The sequence below is a fragment of the Panthera tigris genome, chromosome B4 (assembly GCF_018350195.1).
Source record: "Panthera tigris isolate Pti1 chromosome B4, P.tigris_Pti1_mat1.1, whole genome shotgun sequence".
Lineage (NCBI taxonomy): Eukaryota > Metazoa > Chordata > Mammalia > Carnivora > Felidae > Panthera > Panthera tigris.
Window position 1 is genome coordinate 136,657,768 of NC_056666.1, and position 20,163 is coordinate 136,677,930.

Here is a 20,163-nt window from a genome sequence, read left to right on the forward strand (position 1 = left end):
CTCCTCCCGATCTGTCGCAGGACACCGTGGGTTTGACTTCTCTGTGCCGGGCGCCGAGCTGGGCACCGCGTGCCCGTTCTCTCACTTACCCCCCCTGCGACCCACCTGACCCAGGGCTCCGGGAAGGCGGGACCATGTCTCCCACGTTTGCTTCGGCATCCTTGGTGCCCGGCACCCAGCAGGCCCTGAAAACACACCTGTTGAGTGAGCGGATGAACAAATGTGTCTGCAGTTGTAGAAACGGAATTGGCAAATAGCCAAGCTTCGCTCACCCACAGCCAGGGCCGGTGAAAACGGGAGTGTGGGTCCCGGTCCAGGTCGCAGGAAGGGCCACGAGGCATCCCCGCCGAGCAGCCGGGCCGCGGAGGCCACTGCGGTTCTCCGCGGGAGCCGCCTCTGGACGGGCGCTCCCCACCTGGCCACCTGCTGGTCCTCCTGGATCCTGGGTCTCTGTGGGAGTGGCGGTTGCGACATTCCCATCCGCCTCTTGTGCTGTGGTTCCCCCCAGGCTCCGCCAAGAGAAGACAGACACCGTCCGCTGCATCAAGTCCTGCCGTCCCAACGACGTCACCTGCGTGTTGGATCCCGTGCACACCATCTCCCATACTGTTGTCTCGCTGCCCACCTTCCGAGAGTTCACCCGCCCTGAAGGTGAGTGGCGACTCCCACGGCTGGAATCGGCGTGGGGGCCCCAAGGCAGGTCCCCGCAAGAGAGACGTCCCTGCGAGGCAGCCCCCTCAGGGGCCTCCCAATGCTTGAGCCGAGAGCTTGGCCCCAAGGAGTGTCTCCTTGGTAAGATGTAGATTTGCCTCCGCATCTCCTCTGTGTCCCCCGAGCGCACAGCACCGTGCCGACCCATTCCGGGCTCTCGGCTCAGGAGGGCGTGCTTCTTCTGGGTCGCAGCTGTCCGGCAAATATCTTTTTGGGTGTTGGCTCTCTGCCGAGCGCTGGGGAGTCAGGGAGGGCCTCTGAGAGGAAGTGACTTCCCCACCGGGGTCTAAGTGGGAGGTTCGTAGTGCAAGTGGGGAGCAGGGACAGAGGGGGGTGCCAAGCGGAGCAGAACTCCTCTGGAAAGGTCTGGAGGTAAGTCTGGGGGACAGCGGGCATTTGAGGAACTAAGCCCAGGTCTCCTGGCTGGGAGGGGTGGAGGCTTGGTAAGAGACAGGCTGGAAAGGATAAGCCTTAAGGTGGGTGGGGTTGGGGCTTCTAGTCCAAGGCTTTTGGGAGCCATTACGGGGCTGCACCCGATGCTGACCACAGAGGGGCTGGATCGGATCCAGGGAGCCCAGGAGTAGAGCAGTGTGCCAACCCCCGCCCCTGCTGGCACCTGGTGGGAGGCTGTGTGTGGGTGCTGTTCTGCACGCCTTTTGCTGCCGGGTGTACATCCCCCATGCTGGGGCTGCCGTGATCTCCTGCCCCCGCTTCCTCCGGGAGGGGAGGGGTTTCATCTCTGGCCTTGGGAGGAGCTCCACTGTGATTGATTCCTGCAGTAAACGTTGACCGGGCCTCCCGGGTGTCAGGCTCAAGGCCGGGCTCTGGGGCACAGCGATAGGAAGGACACTGTGAGCCTCTGAGGGCAGATGTATAGCTGAGCCAGCGTGACCACACCCCGTGTTTACCCTGCGACGGGGTCCCGCGAGAGCACATGGCAGAACATAAAAGGGGGGAAGGGGGAAGAGAGGGGTGGCGAGGGCAGGAGAGGCTCCCCAGGGACGTGGTCGCCTGACGGAGCTCGTTCCTCTGGCAAAGGGGCGGCACAGGATCTCCGCAGGGAGGCACGGACTCGGAGAAAATCGCCGACTGGGGTCTGCCGCGTGCAAAATGACACGTTCAAGCCAACCACATACAAATCCTTCCCAAACCGCTAACGGCCGGTTTTGTGGCCTCTCGGGCAGCGCCGGTCTCTGAGTGGATTCTTCAGGGAGTGGAGCGTGGCTGGAGACGCCTGTTGGCGTCACGGGCCCAACAGATCCAGACCTTGACCTTTAACGCTGAAAGGACCCTCAGTGGGCACCACCAGTCAGCCTCCTTCACTCCAAAGGCGAGGAAACCGAGGCCCAGAGGGAGGACGCCTCCAGATCATCCAGAGCCAGGGTAGAATCGGGGCCTCGCGCCCCCAGCCCAGGGTAGTCTGTCCCACTTCATATCAGAAGGCCGCGGAGGTAGACACAGCCACCCATCTGCCCGGCGCTCCCGGAGAGGCAGCTTTGCTGACCCACATCACCGTGGGCAAGAGACCACCCACTGTCTTGCCCTTGTTGACCCCCCTCCCTTTGCCTCTCATCCACCTCCCTTCCCCTTCTTCCAGCTTCGGGAAGATTTATAACTAATTACTAATTGCTCCTCAGCTCTGGCACTGCCGATTACTCTATGACCTCAGAGAAGATCCAAGGTTTCTCCGGGCCTCAGTTTCCCCGCTGATAACAAGGGGAACAGGCTGCGACCTGTGAGCCCTCAGGACCCCTCCGCCTTCTCCGTGCAGGGCTCCCGGGCACCGGGTGCCCGTGACCCAGGGGTGCATTTCTGGGCTCTCCATGCTGTGTTTCTTTCTCGCAGAGATCATCTTCCTCCGGGCCATCATGCCCATGTATCCCGCCAACCACGCCGACATCATCTTCGACATCACGGAAGGGAACCTGCGAGACTCCTTCGATATCATCAAGCGCTACATGGACGGCATGACCGTGGGTGAGTTGCTGGAGGCGTTCAGGTCTGTCCAGACGCCTCCTTGTCCTCCCGGCCAGCGGCCTGGCAGAGGCCCACCGTGCCGGTCTGCTGGGACGACCTCTCTGGACCACCCAGCTGCCGTCTGAGCCCCCCTCCTAGAGCCTTCCTTGTCCTGCAGGGCCAGCTGGGGACCCCCAGGGCAACCGCGGGCTTGGAGTGGGGTCCGCTCCCGGCTGGGCCCGTCTCCCACCCGTGAATGGGTGCATTAACTGGGTCTCTGTGTCTCACAACCATGAGCTTCTGGCCATACCTCACAGGCAAGGTGTTTGTCTCAGGACCCAATCCCCAGGTCAGTGGGACCTGTTAGGATCTTTATTCTGGTGGTGCAACGGAAGGAAAGCAAATGAGGGGTCAGAGCCTGAGCTCTGGTCTCGGCCCCAGACGGCTGGCCTTGTGGTGTGTCCAGATGTTGTCCCTCCTGGCAGGTCCCGGGCACCGCCCCGCCATGGGAGCACAGAGCAGGGCTGGGGCCCTTCCGCTGGGGCAGAGAGGGAGGGGAAGGGCTCCATCAGAGGCCCAGGCGGGGAAGCAGGTGAGTCTGGGTAAGTGGTTCATAAACCTCTCCTGAACGGTCACGTTTTTATAGACCTTAAGTTCTCGGGGAGTGAAAACAATCCCGTGTACCATTCTGGACTTAGATGTAGACCCAGGGTTTTCAGAGCAGCTGAGCCCCCGGGGTCCGGGCCCTTTCCTCACGTAGGCCTCAGTTTCTCTGCGGTGAACGGGGGCAGGAGGGACTGGGCTTCGTGGTCTCCTAGGCCCTGGATTCTGTGAGGTGTCCGTCCACCGGGAGAAGCGGCAAGAGTGGTCGGCCCTGGAGCAGAACGTTCTGGAAGGAGGTCTCTAGGTGGCGCTGTTGGATCTTAGAACCCTGTTCCCCGCGCCCCCGGCGCCGCCGACCGTTGTTGTTAAACCGGCAGCTGGAGACAGGGAATCGTTATTCCCCTGTTGCCAAAGAGCCATTTATAGCGACTTTACAAGCTCTTAAATGGGTTTGCATGTTGTAAACACGACTGAGTCATTTAGGGGCTCCCCACCCCCAGCCGCCTCCTCCGCTAGTTCGCAGCAGGAATAATTAGTTAATTACAATTAATGGTACATTAGTCCTCCCTGGGATTCCAAGGGGAGGGCATATGCAGCTTGGCTGTGAGCCGTCGTGAAACCTTCTGCACACCCTGGGCCTCAGTTTCCCCCATGTTAGATGAACAGGCCCTTCAGGGACCCCCGGGGCCTGGGGCTGAGGGCAGGCAGGAGGAGGCAGGGTCAGGGTTTGCTCCGCTTGGGTGGGGTGGTGGTGCCTCACCTGCAACAGCGGTGCCCGGGAGGCCCCCTCCTGCCACCCCTGTGGGCGTGGCTTCCACGCGGGGTAAATCACAGCCTTGGAACCGTACGAGCAGGACTGGAACCTTCGGATTTACTCGTTCATTCTTTCCATTCCTGCTCTTTTCCCCGAGCCCCCGTCTGTGCCAGGCCCTAGGCCGGGCAGTGCGGGTCCACAGGTGAATGTTTTGCATTCCAGCCGGGGAGACAGACGGCCCCACAAACCCATCATGAAAATCTGACACTGAAGACACCGATAAGCCTCTGTGGCCTGCGAGGGCTCTCTTGGGGGGTGGCCCCTTCGGTTTCCCGCTAAATCCCTCCCGGGTGACCCCAGCCAGGGGGTTGGGCAGCGGCTGGGCCCCGATCCAGTGCCCACCAGCGCGTTTTTCTAGCCGCATCTGTCCTCCGGACAGAATCAACCTGGGAGTCTCCGTTTCTCGGCTTCCCATCCACTGGGGCAGAAAATCTTGGCGTGTCGGAGCCTGGAGGCTCCTGGAGACCATCTCTCCCGATTCCTCTTTGTAGAGGGGGAAACCGAGGCCCAGAGAGGCGAGAGGGCGTGCTGTCCTTCTCACGGCGCCCCGGGGCAGAGCGGGGAACAGAACGGAGCCCCTGGGAATGGAATGTGGATAAGGCCACAAAGACAAGAGCGGCTGTCCCTCCCTGCACTTGGTCACGCGTGCCCTGGTCTTTGGAATCCAGGCTGGTGCTTCGTGGAGGAGGGATGGGCTGGCCCCGGGGAATGCGTTCCGCTTCCGGGTGGGCCCGGCTTCCTCCACTCCTCGGTGTGACTGCAGGAGGCCCATCTGGCCGGGGTCCTGGGGTTTGCCTGTGCCAGCGTCCTCTCCCGGGTAGAGGACTGAGGCCAGAGGAGTCTGGATGGCAAGGTCTCGCTGAGGCGGGACCCGGGCGTGTTTTGGGTTGGACTCTCGTCTCTATACCTACCCGATCGTTGCTGCCTTATTTCTCTGCTTAGGGTCCCTTCCCTGGACTTCCTTAACCCTGCCTCTGTCCCAAATAACTCCTGTGCCCCCCGGGGGCTTCTGGGCCTCTTGGGGTAGCCGTGCTGGCACATGCTGGCCCTGGACACGGGCACAGCACGGCAGCTCCAGGCGTGTCCACCTGCCCTGGATGGTTCGCTGCTGGCCCTGAGCCCAGGTGTGAGCAGCCTGCCAGCCACGTGTCCACCCCGCGTCCACCCCGCGTCCACCCCGCGTCCACCCCGCGTCCGTCCCGGGCTCGGTTCTCACAAATACCTTCAGGGACGGGTGTGACTGTCTCCCTGGGGCAAAGGAGGGAGCTGAGTTAAGTAAGCACCTGGGACCCGGCATCAGAAACACCTTGGGGCCCGGGGAGGTGGGGGGCGGGGTTTGCAAACTTGTTTTTAGTGGTGCTGTTCTCTTTTCAAGCAATGTCTTAGGCAGAAACCCTTGATGTCCTTGGGAAAGGAAGAAAGTGTCTTCCAGAGCCACGCAAGCCTCCTGTCTGCCGTGCGCAGCAGGATCCGGGGGCTCTGGGCCCAGTGTGAACCACTGTGCAGCCCCCCGCTGCCTGTCGTACCCGGGAAAGGACACCTACCTACTCACAGGTGTTGGCTGAACCCCTCCTTGCTTTAGGCCGTGCGCTTTGCGGATACTGGACACCGGGGTCAGGAAGGCTTCCTGGAGGAGGTGTGGTCTGAGCTGAGTCTCCACACACTTGAAGGAGTGGCTTACAGTGAGTCCCAGGGGCAGGTGTTTCCTCCCCGGCCACAACCCCGTGACCTGGCGGGACTGTCCCCATGCATGGGTGAGGGGCGCTGGAGGCAGAGCGGGCCTGGAGCCCGGTCCTCCCTGAACACCCGGAGCTGGAGCCCGCTGATGGCCCGGGCTGACTTGGGCAAAGTGACTGAGAATTTGGGTCCTAGAGAAATAACAAGGGTACAGACCGCCAGGACCCTGAGGCCACTGAGCTCATTCTTCCCCCGAATAACAGAAGAAAAGTGCCCTGAGTCCACCCAGAACCTAAAAGGGCCAGGCCTTCCCCTAACGTATCCTTTAAAAGCCCGTTCTTAGCGGGGATAAAGGCGGCTCCTGCTGTCTGTGGAAGGCCCAAGCAGCCGTCCTGTGGCATTCCTCCTTAACCAGCTGTCAGTGAAAAATGAAAAATGCATTTTCTGCCTGTGCAAAAATGCCCTATTAATGCCTGAGGTATTCTCGGGCCACTACAAAAGCCTTCCTCATCCGGCCCCGGGTTCATGGTTCGCTGTGCAGGCTACTGGCTGCAGTCGGGGGCTGCGTGGGGAAGGGGTCCTTCAGGTGACTGCCCCGGAATGGGGGCTGTGATGGGGGGAGGGACTCATGGAAGCCTCCCCAGAGCCAAGGGGGAGCTAGAGACAGCACTAGGCTGGAGTTGCTTTTTAAAAATTCTTAAATGTGTTTTTAAAATTTATTTTTGAGAGAGATTGAGAGAGAGAGACAGAGCACGAGCAGGGGAGGGGCAGACAGAGGGTGACACAGAATCCGAAGCAGGCTCCGGGCTCCGAGCTGTCAGCACAGAGCCCGACGCGGGGCTCGAACTCACGAACCGCGAGATCATGACCTGGGCCGAAGTCGGCAGCTTAACTGCCCGAGCCACCCAGGAGCCCCTTGAGTTGCCTTTTAGAGCTGCCTTTTAATTTTGCGTGCAGCTGGACTGATCCTTGGCCAGTGGGGTAAACTGACGGGGTCTTGGCAGCTTTTTGCTGCCACATAGCCGTTTCGTGGACTTGAGGGTTCCCCACCAGGCAGTGACATACAGTAGGTGATCACGTATTTACCCGAGGCCACGCTGAGAAGACCACCCCAGCTCACACACAGGCTCCACGGGGAAACAGCTTCCTGAGACCCTCACCCCTCCCTGGCAAGAAAGGGCCCCCAGCCCACTTTGGGTGGTACATCTCACGTTTCCTGGTGGCTTTTTTTTTTTTTTTTTAAGTCTATTTTGAGGGAGAGAGAGTAGGGCTGGGGCAGAGAGAGAGGGAGAGAGGTTCCCAAGCAGGTTCCACGCTGTCAGTGCAGAGCCTGACACGGGGCTTGAACCCATGAACCGTGAGATCGTGACCTGAACCTAAATCAAGTCAGATGCTTAACCCACTGAACCAGCCAGGCGCCCCTCATGTTTCCTGTTTCTAACGGGGTCCTCTACGCTGGCCCCTGGTGTGTGAGGCGGGATCCCTAAAATTTGACTGCATTAGTGGGCACCCTTTATAATTAATAATATTAATTACAATAAGAACAGCCCTAAAACTACTAGGTAGTTAGCTCCAACCCCCCCCCACCCTCAAAATAAACTGAAATACAAGAGGCGGGTTTGCTAACTGTCCTTCCCCGATGGACTAGAGAGTTTTGTTTTTCAGTCTGTGCGTAATTAACGGGAAGGCTGTAATTTTACTAAAACGAGCACAGACACAGAAGAACAAATCAGTGCCCGCGGTACCCGTGGCGTTAGCGTTGGGCCTCATGAGATTTCCACGAACCTTTTGGCTCGAACTGTGACCGCCCCTGTGTTATGGCCTCAGAGACCCTGGCCATAAACTACATCTCAGATCAGTTTCACGCAGGTATGAACTGTCGCTTCAGATGCAGGCCGCTCCCACGGTTAAATGGTGGAGATCTGCAGGAATTCAATGTTGGCCGCAGTCACTTCGCTCCCCGCTGGCCGGGCTTGGGGAGGCCCGTGGGCGTGGAGGGCACCAGGACCGCTCAGTTGACCGGCTTGCCCGCTCTGCCATGCTTCTTGAGCACCTACTATGCGCTGAGCAGGGAACATGCGGTGTCTGCCTCTAGGGAGGCTGACTCCCCAGAGAGCGACAGGAGAGCACGGTGGGAGGTGCTGTGGGTGCAGAGCCCAGTCCCCCTGCCTGGGCACATCAGCCCATGCTGTCGGGAGGAGGTGGTGCCTGGGGTGGGCTTGGCCGTGACCGGGTGAGAAACACGAGAAGGGTAGCCCAGGCCCCGTTCCCTTACTCAGCATGCTGGTGTTTCGAACCTTTTTTTTTTTAATGTTTATTTCTTTCGAGAGAGAGAGCGGGGTGGGCGGGGGGGGGGGAGGGCAGAGAGAGATAGAGATAGAGAGACAGAGAGAGAGAGAGAATCCCAAGCAGGCTCTGCACTGTCAGCCCAGGGATGCGGGGCTCCAACCCACGAACCGTGCGATCATGACCCGAGCTGAAGTCGAGTCGGATGCTTAACCTACTGAGCCACCCAGGTGCCCCGTGGACATCTTGACCACCTAAGTTTGAAGGGTGGGGGGCGGTCTTTACTCACGAAGGGTGGCCTTGAGGCTTCAAGACAAGCACTACACGAATCCTGGAGTGTCTCTGCCCAAGCGTCGCTCAGCCCTTCGCCCTAACTTGCCTACAGGGCGGCAACTCTCCACGGTTACCTCCCTGAGTTCCGGGGTTTGGAACAACGACACTCTTCACTGACCCAGGGACCTGCCACCACACGGCACCAAGCGCAGGTTTGGGCTCCGGTAACCGCACGCACACGCATCACATGCTTCCTACGGAGTGCTGTGTGTCTGGAGGTCCTGCCTACGCTCCGTGGCCCCATCACCTAACCTTCCCCGTGGTTCCAGAAACACGCGGAGGCCTCCTGCGGCCAGACCCTGGGTCGGCTCTTGGAGGCTAAGATAGTTGAGAGGTGCTCTTCCCACGCTCTCTGGGAGCTCCCAGCCCGGAGAGGGGGACGGACGCCAAACTGGACCCTCCCGGGGCTGTGTGGAATGTGCTGGGCACGCAGAGGAGAGGCCAAACCCACTGGCCTCACAGAGCAGTCAAGGGAAGCTTCCTGGAAGAGGTAACACCAGTGTTGGGTCTTGACAGCTGAGTAGGAGCAAGCCAGGCAGAGAGGCGTTCTTGGCCCCGGGGGCAGCATGACAGGAGGCGGGGTGGGAAGCCACCACTCTCAGTTTGGTGCTCCCAGAGCATCGAGGATGCACAGCGAGGGCGAGAAGCGAGGCTGGGAGGGGTCACGGGGCCGGGACTCCCAGGACTTCTGTGGCCCACAGGGAGCCACCGGTGGTCCGTGATGTTCCTTGGGGGGCTTGAGCTGTCCACCCTGCTTCTAGATCCCTCTGCCGCCTCCTGCGATGGGGGTTGTCCCCACTTCACAGATGAGAAGGCTGAGGCCAGAGGGACCAAGTGGCTTGCCAGGGCCTCTCAGCTGGGGAGCATTGGAGGACGGAACTTGGACCTGGGCCGCCTGTCCCCAGAGCCTCCCGTCCCATGGCCTGCGTGGTGCAGCCCTGTGCACTCTGGCCTACACCAGCTGGCGTCTCTACCACCGGCAGCAGCAGCAGCCAGAGAGGAGAGGCAGTGAAGCATCTCCTTTCCAGCTCGAGCACTCGCAGTGTTCCTGGCTACGGGGTCTCGGGTCTCGGGCCCCCCCTTTGCGAGCAAAGAACTCCTTCCGATCTGCGTGGTCAAGAGGCGAGGTTTAAACACCACCGTGCCGAGGGGGGGCACAGGGTCCTGGAACATCCTTCTCTGATTCTTCACCCAACCAGGACCCGCTCGCTCTTGTTCCCACGGGCGGCCGCGCAGGGGGCTGCTGCTGGAGACCCTGCCGCTTCCCCATCTGCCCGCAGGGGGCTGATGGGGGGCGGGGGGCACAAGGCTGCAGAGGGATCTACTCAGCCTGGGCCAAGCTGTACCGCCCAAAAGCAGTTGCAACCTAGCGGGGCTGTTTGCAGCCTGGGCAGGACACTGTCTGGCTGGAAACTTGCCTTAAGCATAACCTGCAAATCTGAAGCGAAAGTCAGTTTCTCCTCCATGTGTGAATTGGTCTCTGGGAAAGCCCTCTGGTCTGACAGCGTGCGTGTGTGTGTGTGTGTGTGTGTGTGTGTGTGTGTGTGTGTGTATGGGGGGGGAGGGTGAGTGTACCTGGGGGTAAGAGTGCATGAGTGTGTGTGGAGGGGCGTACGTGTGAGCGTAGGTGGCTGAGCGGAGTCAGATGCGCGCGAATCCGCACGCGGGCTCTGGTTTCTGAGATGTTTGATGCTGGCTGGCGTGGAGAAGGCATGGGCCTCTGACATCAGGGCTCGGCCTCGTGTCCCCCGTGCCAGGCCGCCCGGGGCCCAGGGACAGGATCTGGAGGTCCGGCCCGGTTTTGCTTGCGAGTGGAGAAGCCACCGTCTGGCCACGCGTGCGTTCGCTCAGACCCGCTCACGGAGCCCTTTTACAAGTCCACGCCCTTGAGCGTCCTCCTCACTCGTGAACGCTCCCTGTGCCGCCTCGTGGGACAGCACCCCCCCCCCCCCCCCGCCGGGTGGGCATCACTGTTCGGAGAAGAAATGACGGAAGGGCCGCCCCCGGGTCCTGCAGCCAGCCGGTCAGAGCCGCAGCTGGTGAGCAGGTCCGCAAGGTGCCAGCTCTGTTCTTGGTTTGCCCCGAGCCCCGTGGGAGGCTCTGGCACCCCTGGGGCCCCCGAGAAACTGAAACGCGTTCCCGTTCCCGCTCCCGGCGCCGCGGCTGCTTGGTAAAATCTGAATGAATGGAGGGTCACGTGACGGTCCCACTCACCCTAGAGATGGTTACCTAAGTCAGGTTTGGAAGGGATGTGCCCTAATTATAGACGCCCATTAATGCAATTAGATCAGACAATTACGTGAAAGCCCCCAGCAGTGCCTGGTGCACAATGAGTGTGCAGAAAGCCCATCCCAACGGCACCGGATCCCTCTCCGTGGAAAGGGGTTGACAGTCCCCGCTTCCCACGTTGTCTGTGCTGAAGCGTGATGTGCGTTGACGGGGGTGCTGACACCCTCATACGGTACCCCTCTTAAAGGAAACTAAGAGCATTTTCATTCTGAAATAGCATTCTAAATTTCATTTGCGAGTGTATAAGGATTATTACTCTTATTTCAAGTTTACCATTTGAATGTTTTTTATGTTTATTTTTGAGAGAGAGAGACAGACAGAGAGAGAGACAGAGCGTAAGCAGGGGAGGGGCAGAGAGAGGGAGACACAGAATCCGAAGCAGGCTCCGGGCTCCGAGCTGTCAGCACAGAGCCGGACGCGGGGCCCGAACCCATGAACCGCGAGATCGTGACCTGAGCCCAAGTCAGACACTTAACCGACTGAGCCCCCCAGGCGCCCCTCAAGTTTGCCATTTGAAAAATACCAGTAGCTGGGGTGGCCCTTTTGGGGGCAAGACAGGATTGAGTCTCTGTGAGCACAGTCGGAGCACTGAGCTTGGGGTAAGGCGTTCTGGGCTTGCTTCTCGGTTCTCTCTTTACAGCTGTGCGACCTCAGGCAGGTCGCAGAACCTCTCTGAGCCTCAGTTTGCATCTCGGCGACATTGCCACAACACTTTCGTGGCCGGGTCAGCGACCGCCCTGTAGGAGCGGAGTTGAACACGGCGGGGTGGGCTGTTAGGGGATAAATGAGCCCCTGTGAGGCAGCCACCTAGAGCTGGAGCAGGAGAGAGCTTGTGCCCCCCGACGGGCCGACAGTCCAGAGGGAGGCGCTTGGGACCGGGCCAAGACTGTTCGCCCCACAGCAGCTCCGGCTGCCCGGGGCTTATGGAATCAGCGCGTGGTGGCCTCCGCGGGCGAGGCAGGCCCGCCAGAAGCACGCCTTCCGGGTTCTGTCATCCTTGAATCACCCTGCTCATTCAGCACAACATCCTGGGCCGGGCCCTGGGCTGGGTGCTGTGCTACACATTTGCACCCAAGCTACAGAGCCTGCTTTCACGAAGCTGCCTCTTAGCTTCCCTAGCATCCTGCCGTCTGAGCTCCTGTAGGCTCCGTACCTGTTATTGTCTCAGAGGGAGACAGAAATGGGGCGTGGCCCGGCTGCCACGTCCAGCTGAATGCGTTGCGCACTGCAAAACCCTACGGGGGTACCCTTTGCAGCCTCTTTCGTGTGCAGTGCACGACATCAGCTGCCCTGATATAAGGGCTTGTGAGCAAAGATACCAACCTCATGGCACCCCTGTCCTCCCTTCCCCCAACCCCCCACCGCCAGGCCGGGGCCTCTCTCAGAGCAAAGCGCTTGCTTACCCAGCCATCTGGCTTCAAGTCACCATCTCTTGTCCCAGCCAGCAAGGGCCCAGATCACCTCTTTAAAATCACTACCCCCTAAGGGGTTAAACATGTGCTGCTGACCCCATCCGGCCGCCTGATTCAGAAAGCTTGGCCCGGGATCAGTACACATTACGGAGCAGATTCAGAAATTCCCTCTGAAAACAACAGCGAGGCTGTCCCTGCCGGGTGACGAGTGATTGGCCGGGTCCCGGCTTTCACGGCAAATCCCAGGGATTAGGCGCTCTCTCTTCTCCCGGAGGCACAGCCCGCCCGTCACCCCAGGGCCACACCCTGGCCAGCAGCCAGCTTGTTTCCCAGGGTGATGGCCCAGCCGCCTCTGGGCCCGGGATGGGCTGCGGCCTGACTTCACCCTGAGGCTGGAGGCCTCATTGAGGGAAGTAGGAGGTGGAGGTGGGGGGGGGGGGTCCCTCGGAGGGGACGGGATGGAGTTGAGAGGCACAGACACTTCTTGTGTCCCCTGTGCTGGGATCCTGTGGAGCAGAGATGGGGTGAAGGCACCGGGCCCAGCGCTATGCCTGACCGCGTAACCATACGAAAGGGCAGCTGGGTTGGGGGCTCTCAACCCCCAATTTCACAGGCACAGACTCTCAGAGGCGCCCCATCGCACAGCTGGTGATGCCCCCCGGAGCTCCCCCAGGCTCACGCCGGGCCCCCAGAGGGCTCACTGGGGCTCAGCGCTTTTGAGTCCACCCGAGCGAGGCACGCAGGGGCCACGGGGAACAGCAGGACACCGCCCTGTTCCTGCCCGGGCTGCCTCAGTGGCCCCAAGTGGCATGCTGGGCATTTGTCCTGCACTCAGGGCCTCCGCCCCAGGAGGGACCTCCCCATTCCACCCCCCAGCTCAGCTTTCTGGACCAAACTCAAGCCAGCAGCCCAGGACTCGGCCGGGGAAAGTCCAAGGTTGCCGCCCACACGAGCGGCCCCCTCCGCGGCCACCTCGGGGAGGGAGGGGACAGCGTGGTAGGGAGGAGGACACAAGAGAAGGCCACACGGAGCCTCGCGTCTGAGCCCCCGGACAGGCTTCGTGGTGAGTCTCAGCTGATGGTGCGGCTTGAGAGCTCGGTGGGCCGGAAAGCTCTGTGTTCCTGCGCGTGGGGCCGCCGTGGGTGGGACTGTCCCGGCCCCGGCAGGAGGGTGGAAGGAGACAAAACTCAAGACACCGGCCCTGCTGGTGGGCCAAGGTGCCCGGAGACTCGCCGGCCTGGGGGCGTCTGTGAGTTCCCGCCCCCGCGCCTGCTTGGTCCCCACGGACCAAGGCCTCAGGTCACTGCTGTCCAGACATGCAGAGCAGGTGGAAGGCAGCAGGGTCACAGCGGTGTCATGGTGTCACAGAGGGCGCAGAGAGGGGCGAGAGGTGGGAAGTACGTGTGTCCGTGAACCCCGGGTCACCCAGAGGGCCCAGCCCGGCGCCTGGTGCAGGGCGGGATTCCAGCGATCGGCCGGGACTGGGGCTGGTGGACTGAGGGCAGGGACCACGTGGGGACAGAGGACCCCCTTGTGACTTCCTGAGAAGGCCAGCTGTGGGTCCTGAGACCCCGAGATGCTGTTCTCGCGAGCCTCGCTGGCCTCACGACCCCACCCGCACCTGGACCGTGTGTCACGTGGGGCTGCTTGTGACAGACGGCCTCCACCTGTACCTGGCTGCACGGTCCCACGGGCACCCGCTGAGCCTGGTCAAGTGTCCTCTCCTCTCAGCAAAAGGTGCTCTAACCACTTGGCTCTGAAAGCCGGGAGCCAGGGACCCCCCACGGCCAGTTGTGGCTGGGACTGCCGGCTTTTAAGCCCCTCCTCCCCGGCTGGAGAGACGTCCTCAGCCTAGACCTGTCCTTGTCCTCCTCGGCGCTCAGCACTCTTGTCCCTTCCCCTCCCCCCACTGTGCGCAAGCCACACCAGCCCAGGCCTCAGACCCCAGACACTCCGTGGCCTCTCTCTTCTTCCAGACTTCAGCCATGACGTTCAGCTCTTTCTCCTCTGGGTAAACTCCTACCCATCCCTCAAAGCCCAGGGCAGGGTCATCGCCTCTTGCACGCCCTCCGCACCCCTGCAGGCAGAGTATTGAGCTACTCCGCCCCGCACCCCCACAGCACCCTGGATGGGCCCTTTGGGACTGTTCTCATATCCCTTCTTCCAGCAAATAACGTCTGTGTCCTGCGGGGGTAGGTCCTAGTCCAGGGGACACGGCAGTGACCAAGACAGACGGACAGATGTGAATCCTTGCGAGAAACTCATTTTATTCCAGAGGGGAGACGCAGAAAGAAACAAGCGGAATACGTTCACAGTCAGCGGGTGGTGAGGGCTACACAGAGGGCTGGAGGGGAGGAGGGGGCGGGTGGGGTGTGGAGGGGAGGAGACACTTTAAATCTGGTGGAGACAGTCGTCTAACACCCCGAGGAGCTGAGGCAACGAGCCACACAGAGATGTGGGGAAGAGAGCATATGCAAAGTCCCTGAGGCGGAGGGAACAGGACGTGCAAAGTCCCTGGGGCAGAGGTGAGCCTGGTGTGTTTGAGCCGCAGCAAGGAGGCCAGTGTGGCTAAGCCGAGGCAGGAGCTGGTGGCTGGTGGGGCAGGGCCTTGAGGCTGTTGTGAGGCCTCTGGCTTTGGCACTGGGTGAGCTGGGAGCCACGTGAGGGTCTCAAGGTGAAGAGTGAGGTGACCTAACGCCTTAAAGTCTCCCTCTGGGACTCTCACAGCAGCCCGGACTGAGGCAGCAGTGGCTTCGGCCACGTGGGTCCAGCAGAAGGCGTGAGAGGGAGACAGATTCGGGGCGAAATTGGAGGGGAGTGGCACGTTTTGCTCACCCGTTGGGTGTGGGTGGATAAGCTCACAGATTTTGGCCCTGAAGAGAGGAGATCGGTGTTGCCGTCTGCCGAGACGGGAAGGCCGTGATGTGGCAGCTTGGAGGAGGCCAGGAGTTCACTCAGAACCTGGGGATCGAGGCGCCACAGCCCCGCGGCAGTGAGAAGTGGTGATCGATGAGCCTGGGAGACGTTAGCGTGTGGACCCTGCGAGCTCGCCGTGGGAGCGAGTGTGGACACAGAAGCCGCCGGGACGGGGCGCCACAGCCCTCACGCTCAAGGTGGGGGAGAGCAGGCGAGCCTGGAGCCCTGATGTCCCGGGAGAGGGAAGGGCGTTTGCGGGAGGACAGGCGTACCCACTGGATTTGGTGACACCCAGGCCCCTGGTGACCTCGGCCAGGCCGTCCCCGTGGACACAGTGGAAGGGAGACACTCGGGGCAGGAGCGCCGGAGGCTCCTTCTAGAAAATCTAGAAGATCATCTGCTGTGAATGGGAGCAGAGAGATGCCCGTGCTTGCGGCGGGCACGCGGCGGTCATGGCCTCGTGGGTCCTTGCCTGGCTTGACGTGAACTGCACGAGGCAGGGGCTCATCTGTGCAAGGCCCGCTCCATCACACGTGCGCGTGTGCACACCCCCGCATGCGCGAGGAGGCCCCCCGGGCCCGGCAGGCTGCAGGACCACACAGACCTGCCCACTTCAGTGTCACCACGGGGCTAGAGCGAGCCCAGAGCAGCCCCTTCGTGTCCCCCGAGGTTCTCCCGGGGACCGTCTGTGTCCGGCCAGGATGATTTGCGACTCTCTCCTACCGCTGCTGTCGTGCGCCTTTGTGGGGGGAAGTCTTTGATATCACCGGGTGTGTTCGTAAATTGTTCCCCGTTTTAAAACAAAAGCAAGAACAAAGCCAAACAGCCGCAGAGGCATGTTGTGCGACGTCCGAAGGAAAGTGTGGTGACGACCCGAATCTTCCAAAGCCTCGGCTGACAGCCATAAATACGCACAGGACGCAGACACCCCCCATCACCCATGATCGCGAAGAGCGTTGCCTGCAGCCTTGATGTCGGGTGTTTCCAGAAGGGCCCTGCGAGGAACGTCCGCTCCGTGGCCGAGACTGGCGACCCCCAAGTGGCGTCCTGGTCATCGCTGCCGTCAGACCCACAGCTGTGACCCTCCCTCGTCCGGCACGTTCCAGATGCCGCTTGCAGAACCTCTTAGGAGACTCGCCGCATCTCCGGATGAGGAAACGGAGGCACGGACTCAGGAGGGCACGCGGGGTGTTGGGACTCCACGTGGGGCTCCTGGGCCGTGACCTTCCTGTGTGACCTCGGGCCGGGCAAAGCCCTGCTCTTTGAGGTCCAGCCCAGCCCTGAAATTCCTCTGCCTCCACATGTCTGAGCAAACCACCCCCCACCCCAAGCTCTTCTGGCCGGTCCTTCAACGTCCAGCCGAGACTGACTCCCTGGTGAAGTTTCCACGAGCTCCCGGGGCCCCGTCTGGGGTGAGCACTTCTCCCGGAGCCTCTTTGCTTACTTTCCCAGCCTCGCCACCCCACCATCTGTGTCTGACTTCGGCGGGGGGCCCCACACCAGCACCGGTCGGTGTTCGTAACCGCGGCACCGGGCGCGTTGCCTGCCCAGAGCCGGGGCTCCGTGCTTGCCGAAGGAATAAAGAAGAGAGGGCACGCGCCGCAGCCAGCTGCTGGGGCCTGGGGTACCCGTTCTGTACCCGGCAGGTGCCCACCCGGCCGGCGTTCGAATTCCTCAGGGCCTTGGCTGCCTCTGAAGGAGGAGGGTGGTGCTGTATTGCCCTCTGGAAAGTGGAGGGCAGGACTTGTCTGTGTCTGGGGTCCCCGGGTCTTTAATGCTAAGTCACGTCGGCAAGACTTGTGTGCACCCTGCCCCTTCCGTAGCCTTTGCTCATCCTGGGGGGACTGCGAGGGGTTCGGCGTGGCCGGAGCAGAGAGTGCCGAGAAGTCAGGCCGGACAGGGCGTGGGGGCCTGATCAAGGTGTGTGCTCCACACCCGCTGGGAGCCGGGGGCTGGGGTGTGTGGGATGTGATGTGTGCCAGAGCCTCGCACGAGCCCAGAACTTGCGTTCTAGGAGGCCGGCTGTGGCCGCAGCCGGGGAGTGCATTGGGGGTGAGGAGGAAGGTGTTGGAAGGTCAGGCCTGGCCTGAGGTAGGGTGGGGCTGGGGCTGGAGCGGACAGGAGGGTCTGGAAACTCCCGTGGATGGGCTTCGTCCGCCTGCGTAGTGAATGCGCGTCAGGGTTGGAAGCCAGGCGCCTGTTGACCTCCAGTCTCGCGTTCTCTGGAGGCTGGAGGAGGCCGGTGGATTTGGGGGCGGGGGGCATCTGGGGAGATCCGAGCGGCTGGCGAGCTTGGGTCTGGGGCAGCAGGACCCCAGCAGGCAGGTGGGAGGGGCAGGAAAGGATTGCCCATCCCTCCCTTCAAGGGCACACTTTTGGCCAAGTCGGTGCAGGTCAGTACATTAGATGGCCAATCCCTTCCAGAAAAGCACCAGGCCTTCTCTTCCTCCGGCGGGCCACGCAGCTCGGTGGAAGGGGCGGTGGCCCAGGGCTGGCTCCCTGATGCCCAGACCTGACTCACTCCTCCAGGACTAACGAGGCTGACACAGGAGGACGAGAGGGTAGATGGGAATGGGCTTCGCGAGCACATTCACAAGTGCTGCAGAGACGTCAGCTTCCGCATCGAGGGGGAAGGCAGGTCTATGCAGAGCGGCATTTCTTTCCAGATTTCTCCTGGAGGGCAAGGGGGACTCTGGGGAGCTGCCTTAGCTCACGGGAGGCCTGTGGCGGGGGCACATTTGTAACGATCAAGAAATACGGACGGTGAGTTCTGCTGAGACATGTTCGGAGCTATTTGGTATTTTAATTTTTTTTAATGTTTATTTATTTTTGAGAGAGAGAGACAGAGAGTGAGCAGGGGAGGGGTAGAGAAAGAGGGAGACGCAGAATCCGAAGCAGGCTCCGGGCTCCGAGCTGTCAGCACAGAGCCCGACGCGGGGCTCGAACTCACAAACCATGAGATCGTGACCTGCGCCAAAGTCAGATGCTTAACCAACTGAGCCACCCAGGCTCCCTGCCATTTGGCATTTTAAATATGGAGCCCAGACACCTGTCCCCCTTCCTCGCAAGCACCTGCCTGGGTGTTTCTCAGGGCGAGAAGTCAGGGCTGCGGGAGCTCCGTTCCTTCCTTGCCGACTACTTATGTGACTGCTTCATGGTTCATTCCTTTCTGCCAGGTTTGCCCTATGCGTGTGACTCAGCCAGGGAAAGCACATTCCGGAAGCTTCCTCCACATCATGCAGCACCGTGAGGGGGGAGGAGACACAGTGGGATGGGAAGGGCTGGGCTTCGGGGTCAGTCCCAGCGGGCGGGCATCCGGACCTGTGAGCCGTGTGACCTGGGGCATCTGGGCTCTCAGAGCCCACTCCCCTCCCCCTGGGGAAGGGAGGTGATGTCTGTTCCCGACAGCAGTATGGTGAGGACCCAAGAAGCCACGGGCATGTGGGATCCCCCCATGTCCCTTCCCCTTGGCCGGCTCTGTTCCCTCTCCCAGCCCATCCATGCTCTAGTTTTGTTTCTTCAAGTTGTCTCTACACCCAACGTGGGGACTCGAACTCGTAACCCTGAGATCAAGAGTCTCATGCTCCACTGACTGAGCCGGCCAGGCGCCCCGCATGGTAGTTTTTTCTCTTTGTCTGTACCAGCAGTATATCTTCGTTTTCTCGAGTTTTCCTTTTTGCCCTTGGTCTGTGCTGTTAATCCCCGCCTGCGGGGATCATTATTTCTACCAAGGAAACTTCCCTGAGACGCGGGTGATGATGTGCTCCTTCCCCGTTGCCGTCGCGTTTGTGTTTGGCAAGACCTCGTGTCTCTCCTCTGAGCTCCTGGGTCGTGGCCCCGGCACCTCGTCCTCACGGGCCGGCGCCCCGCCTTCCTCCCTGCTTCTGGCTCCGCGTGGCAGCTGCCCAGGCCGGACAGTGAAGCCTGGCTCTCGCTTGTCCCCCTTTCCTGTGCGTTCTCCCCTGACAGTCTCCTTTCCGGGTGATCATTTTCAACCTTACAGATTGTGCTTAATGCTTTGGTGTTCAGTTCATTCATTCATTCATTCATCCATCCAGCAAGTGTTGGTTAAGCGCCACCTATGTGTCAGGTTCAAGGCGGGACGAAGTGTCCCACAAACCAGAGATACAAGAACGGCCAAGAGAGACGTGCCCTTGGCCTCCAGACTCAGACGGCAGCGGGGAGACCGATAGTCACCAAGTAAGCAAATGACTATCACGTGGTTTCAAGTAGTGACAGCTTCTCACTCTTTGCTACGTCCACAGGTGACTCTTACCTCTGTCTTTTCTAACCTGAATCTCTTTTAAAAAGCACAGTTAACTTCCACTGACGTGAGATAGTCACGGGAGCCTCTTGATTCATCACGTTGCTTGTTAAAACCCTCTTCGACGTGCTCTCCGATTACACTCGGTCAGTTAGAACCATAGGACTTCTGGGTTGAAGGCTGAGCTTCAGAAAGGATGGCGACTTACACAAGGTCACGCCGCTGGTCAGCGAGGAACCAGCAGGGGAACCCAAGGCTGCCGACGGCAGGTCTCTTTACAGACCGGCGTCTCGTGTCAGGGACACGGGACTCGCGCATCCTTCCCAACACCTGGTGGACAGTCAAGTGCCAACTAAGCAGCAGAGGCTGAGGGGCAGTGGCTTCAAGGGCCAGGAATGCAGACCCCAGACCGCACGAGGTGACGAAGGTCCCCCATCGGACCCGTGTGCCTCACGTCGCCGGGCTCCTGGATCCCAGCACGTCAGCTGCAATTTACAAAGCGGAGACGAGACATGAAGATGAAGTGCCCGAGGGGGCCTACATTTTTCAAAGGGGGGAAAAAAAAGGCTTAATTATATCGTTAGGAGGCACAGACACGCCAAGGAATACCAGCAACGTCTGACACCCGAAGCAGAAATGCCAAGGACGAGGATTTGGAAGATTAACACAGTTGAACTCGGCACCGTGGCCCCTTTTTTTTCTGGGGCTCTGGAAAGCTGAGGAGGTAAACACCCCAGCAGGTAAGGTGGACATACCAGGCAAGACGGAAACGTGCCTCTCCCTTTGGCCTGCCTTTTGTTGCCAGGGTGGTCATGAGCTACCGTCCCTCGGAGTTTTCCGTGGCCCCTCTTCCCTTCAGGACGGAGTTTCGTCTTCCTTGCTAGATGGTGGGGGACCCCAGG

At 60.7% G+C, this 20,163-nt stretch overlaps 1 protein-coding gene across 1 annotated transcript in view; it reads left to right on the forward strand.

Annotated features, from left to right (window-relative positions):
* FBLN1 (fibulin 1) overlaps positions 1-20,163 on the forward strand; it is an 86,739-nt gene that overhangs the window by 60,571 nt on the left and 6,005 nt on the right. Inside the window, exons 15-16 of the mRNA XM_042993529.1 lie at positions 509-651; positions 2,557-2,688. Coding sequence (XP_042849463.1) covers positions 509-651; positions 2,557-2,688 — 275 coding nt within the window. The remainder of the gene's footprint in view (positions 1-508; positions 652-2,556; positions 2,689-20,163) is intronic.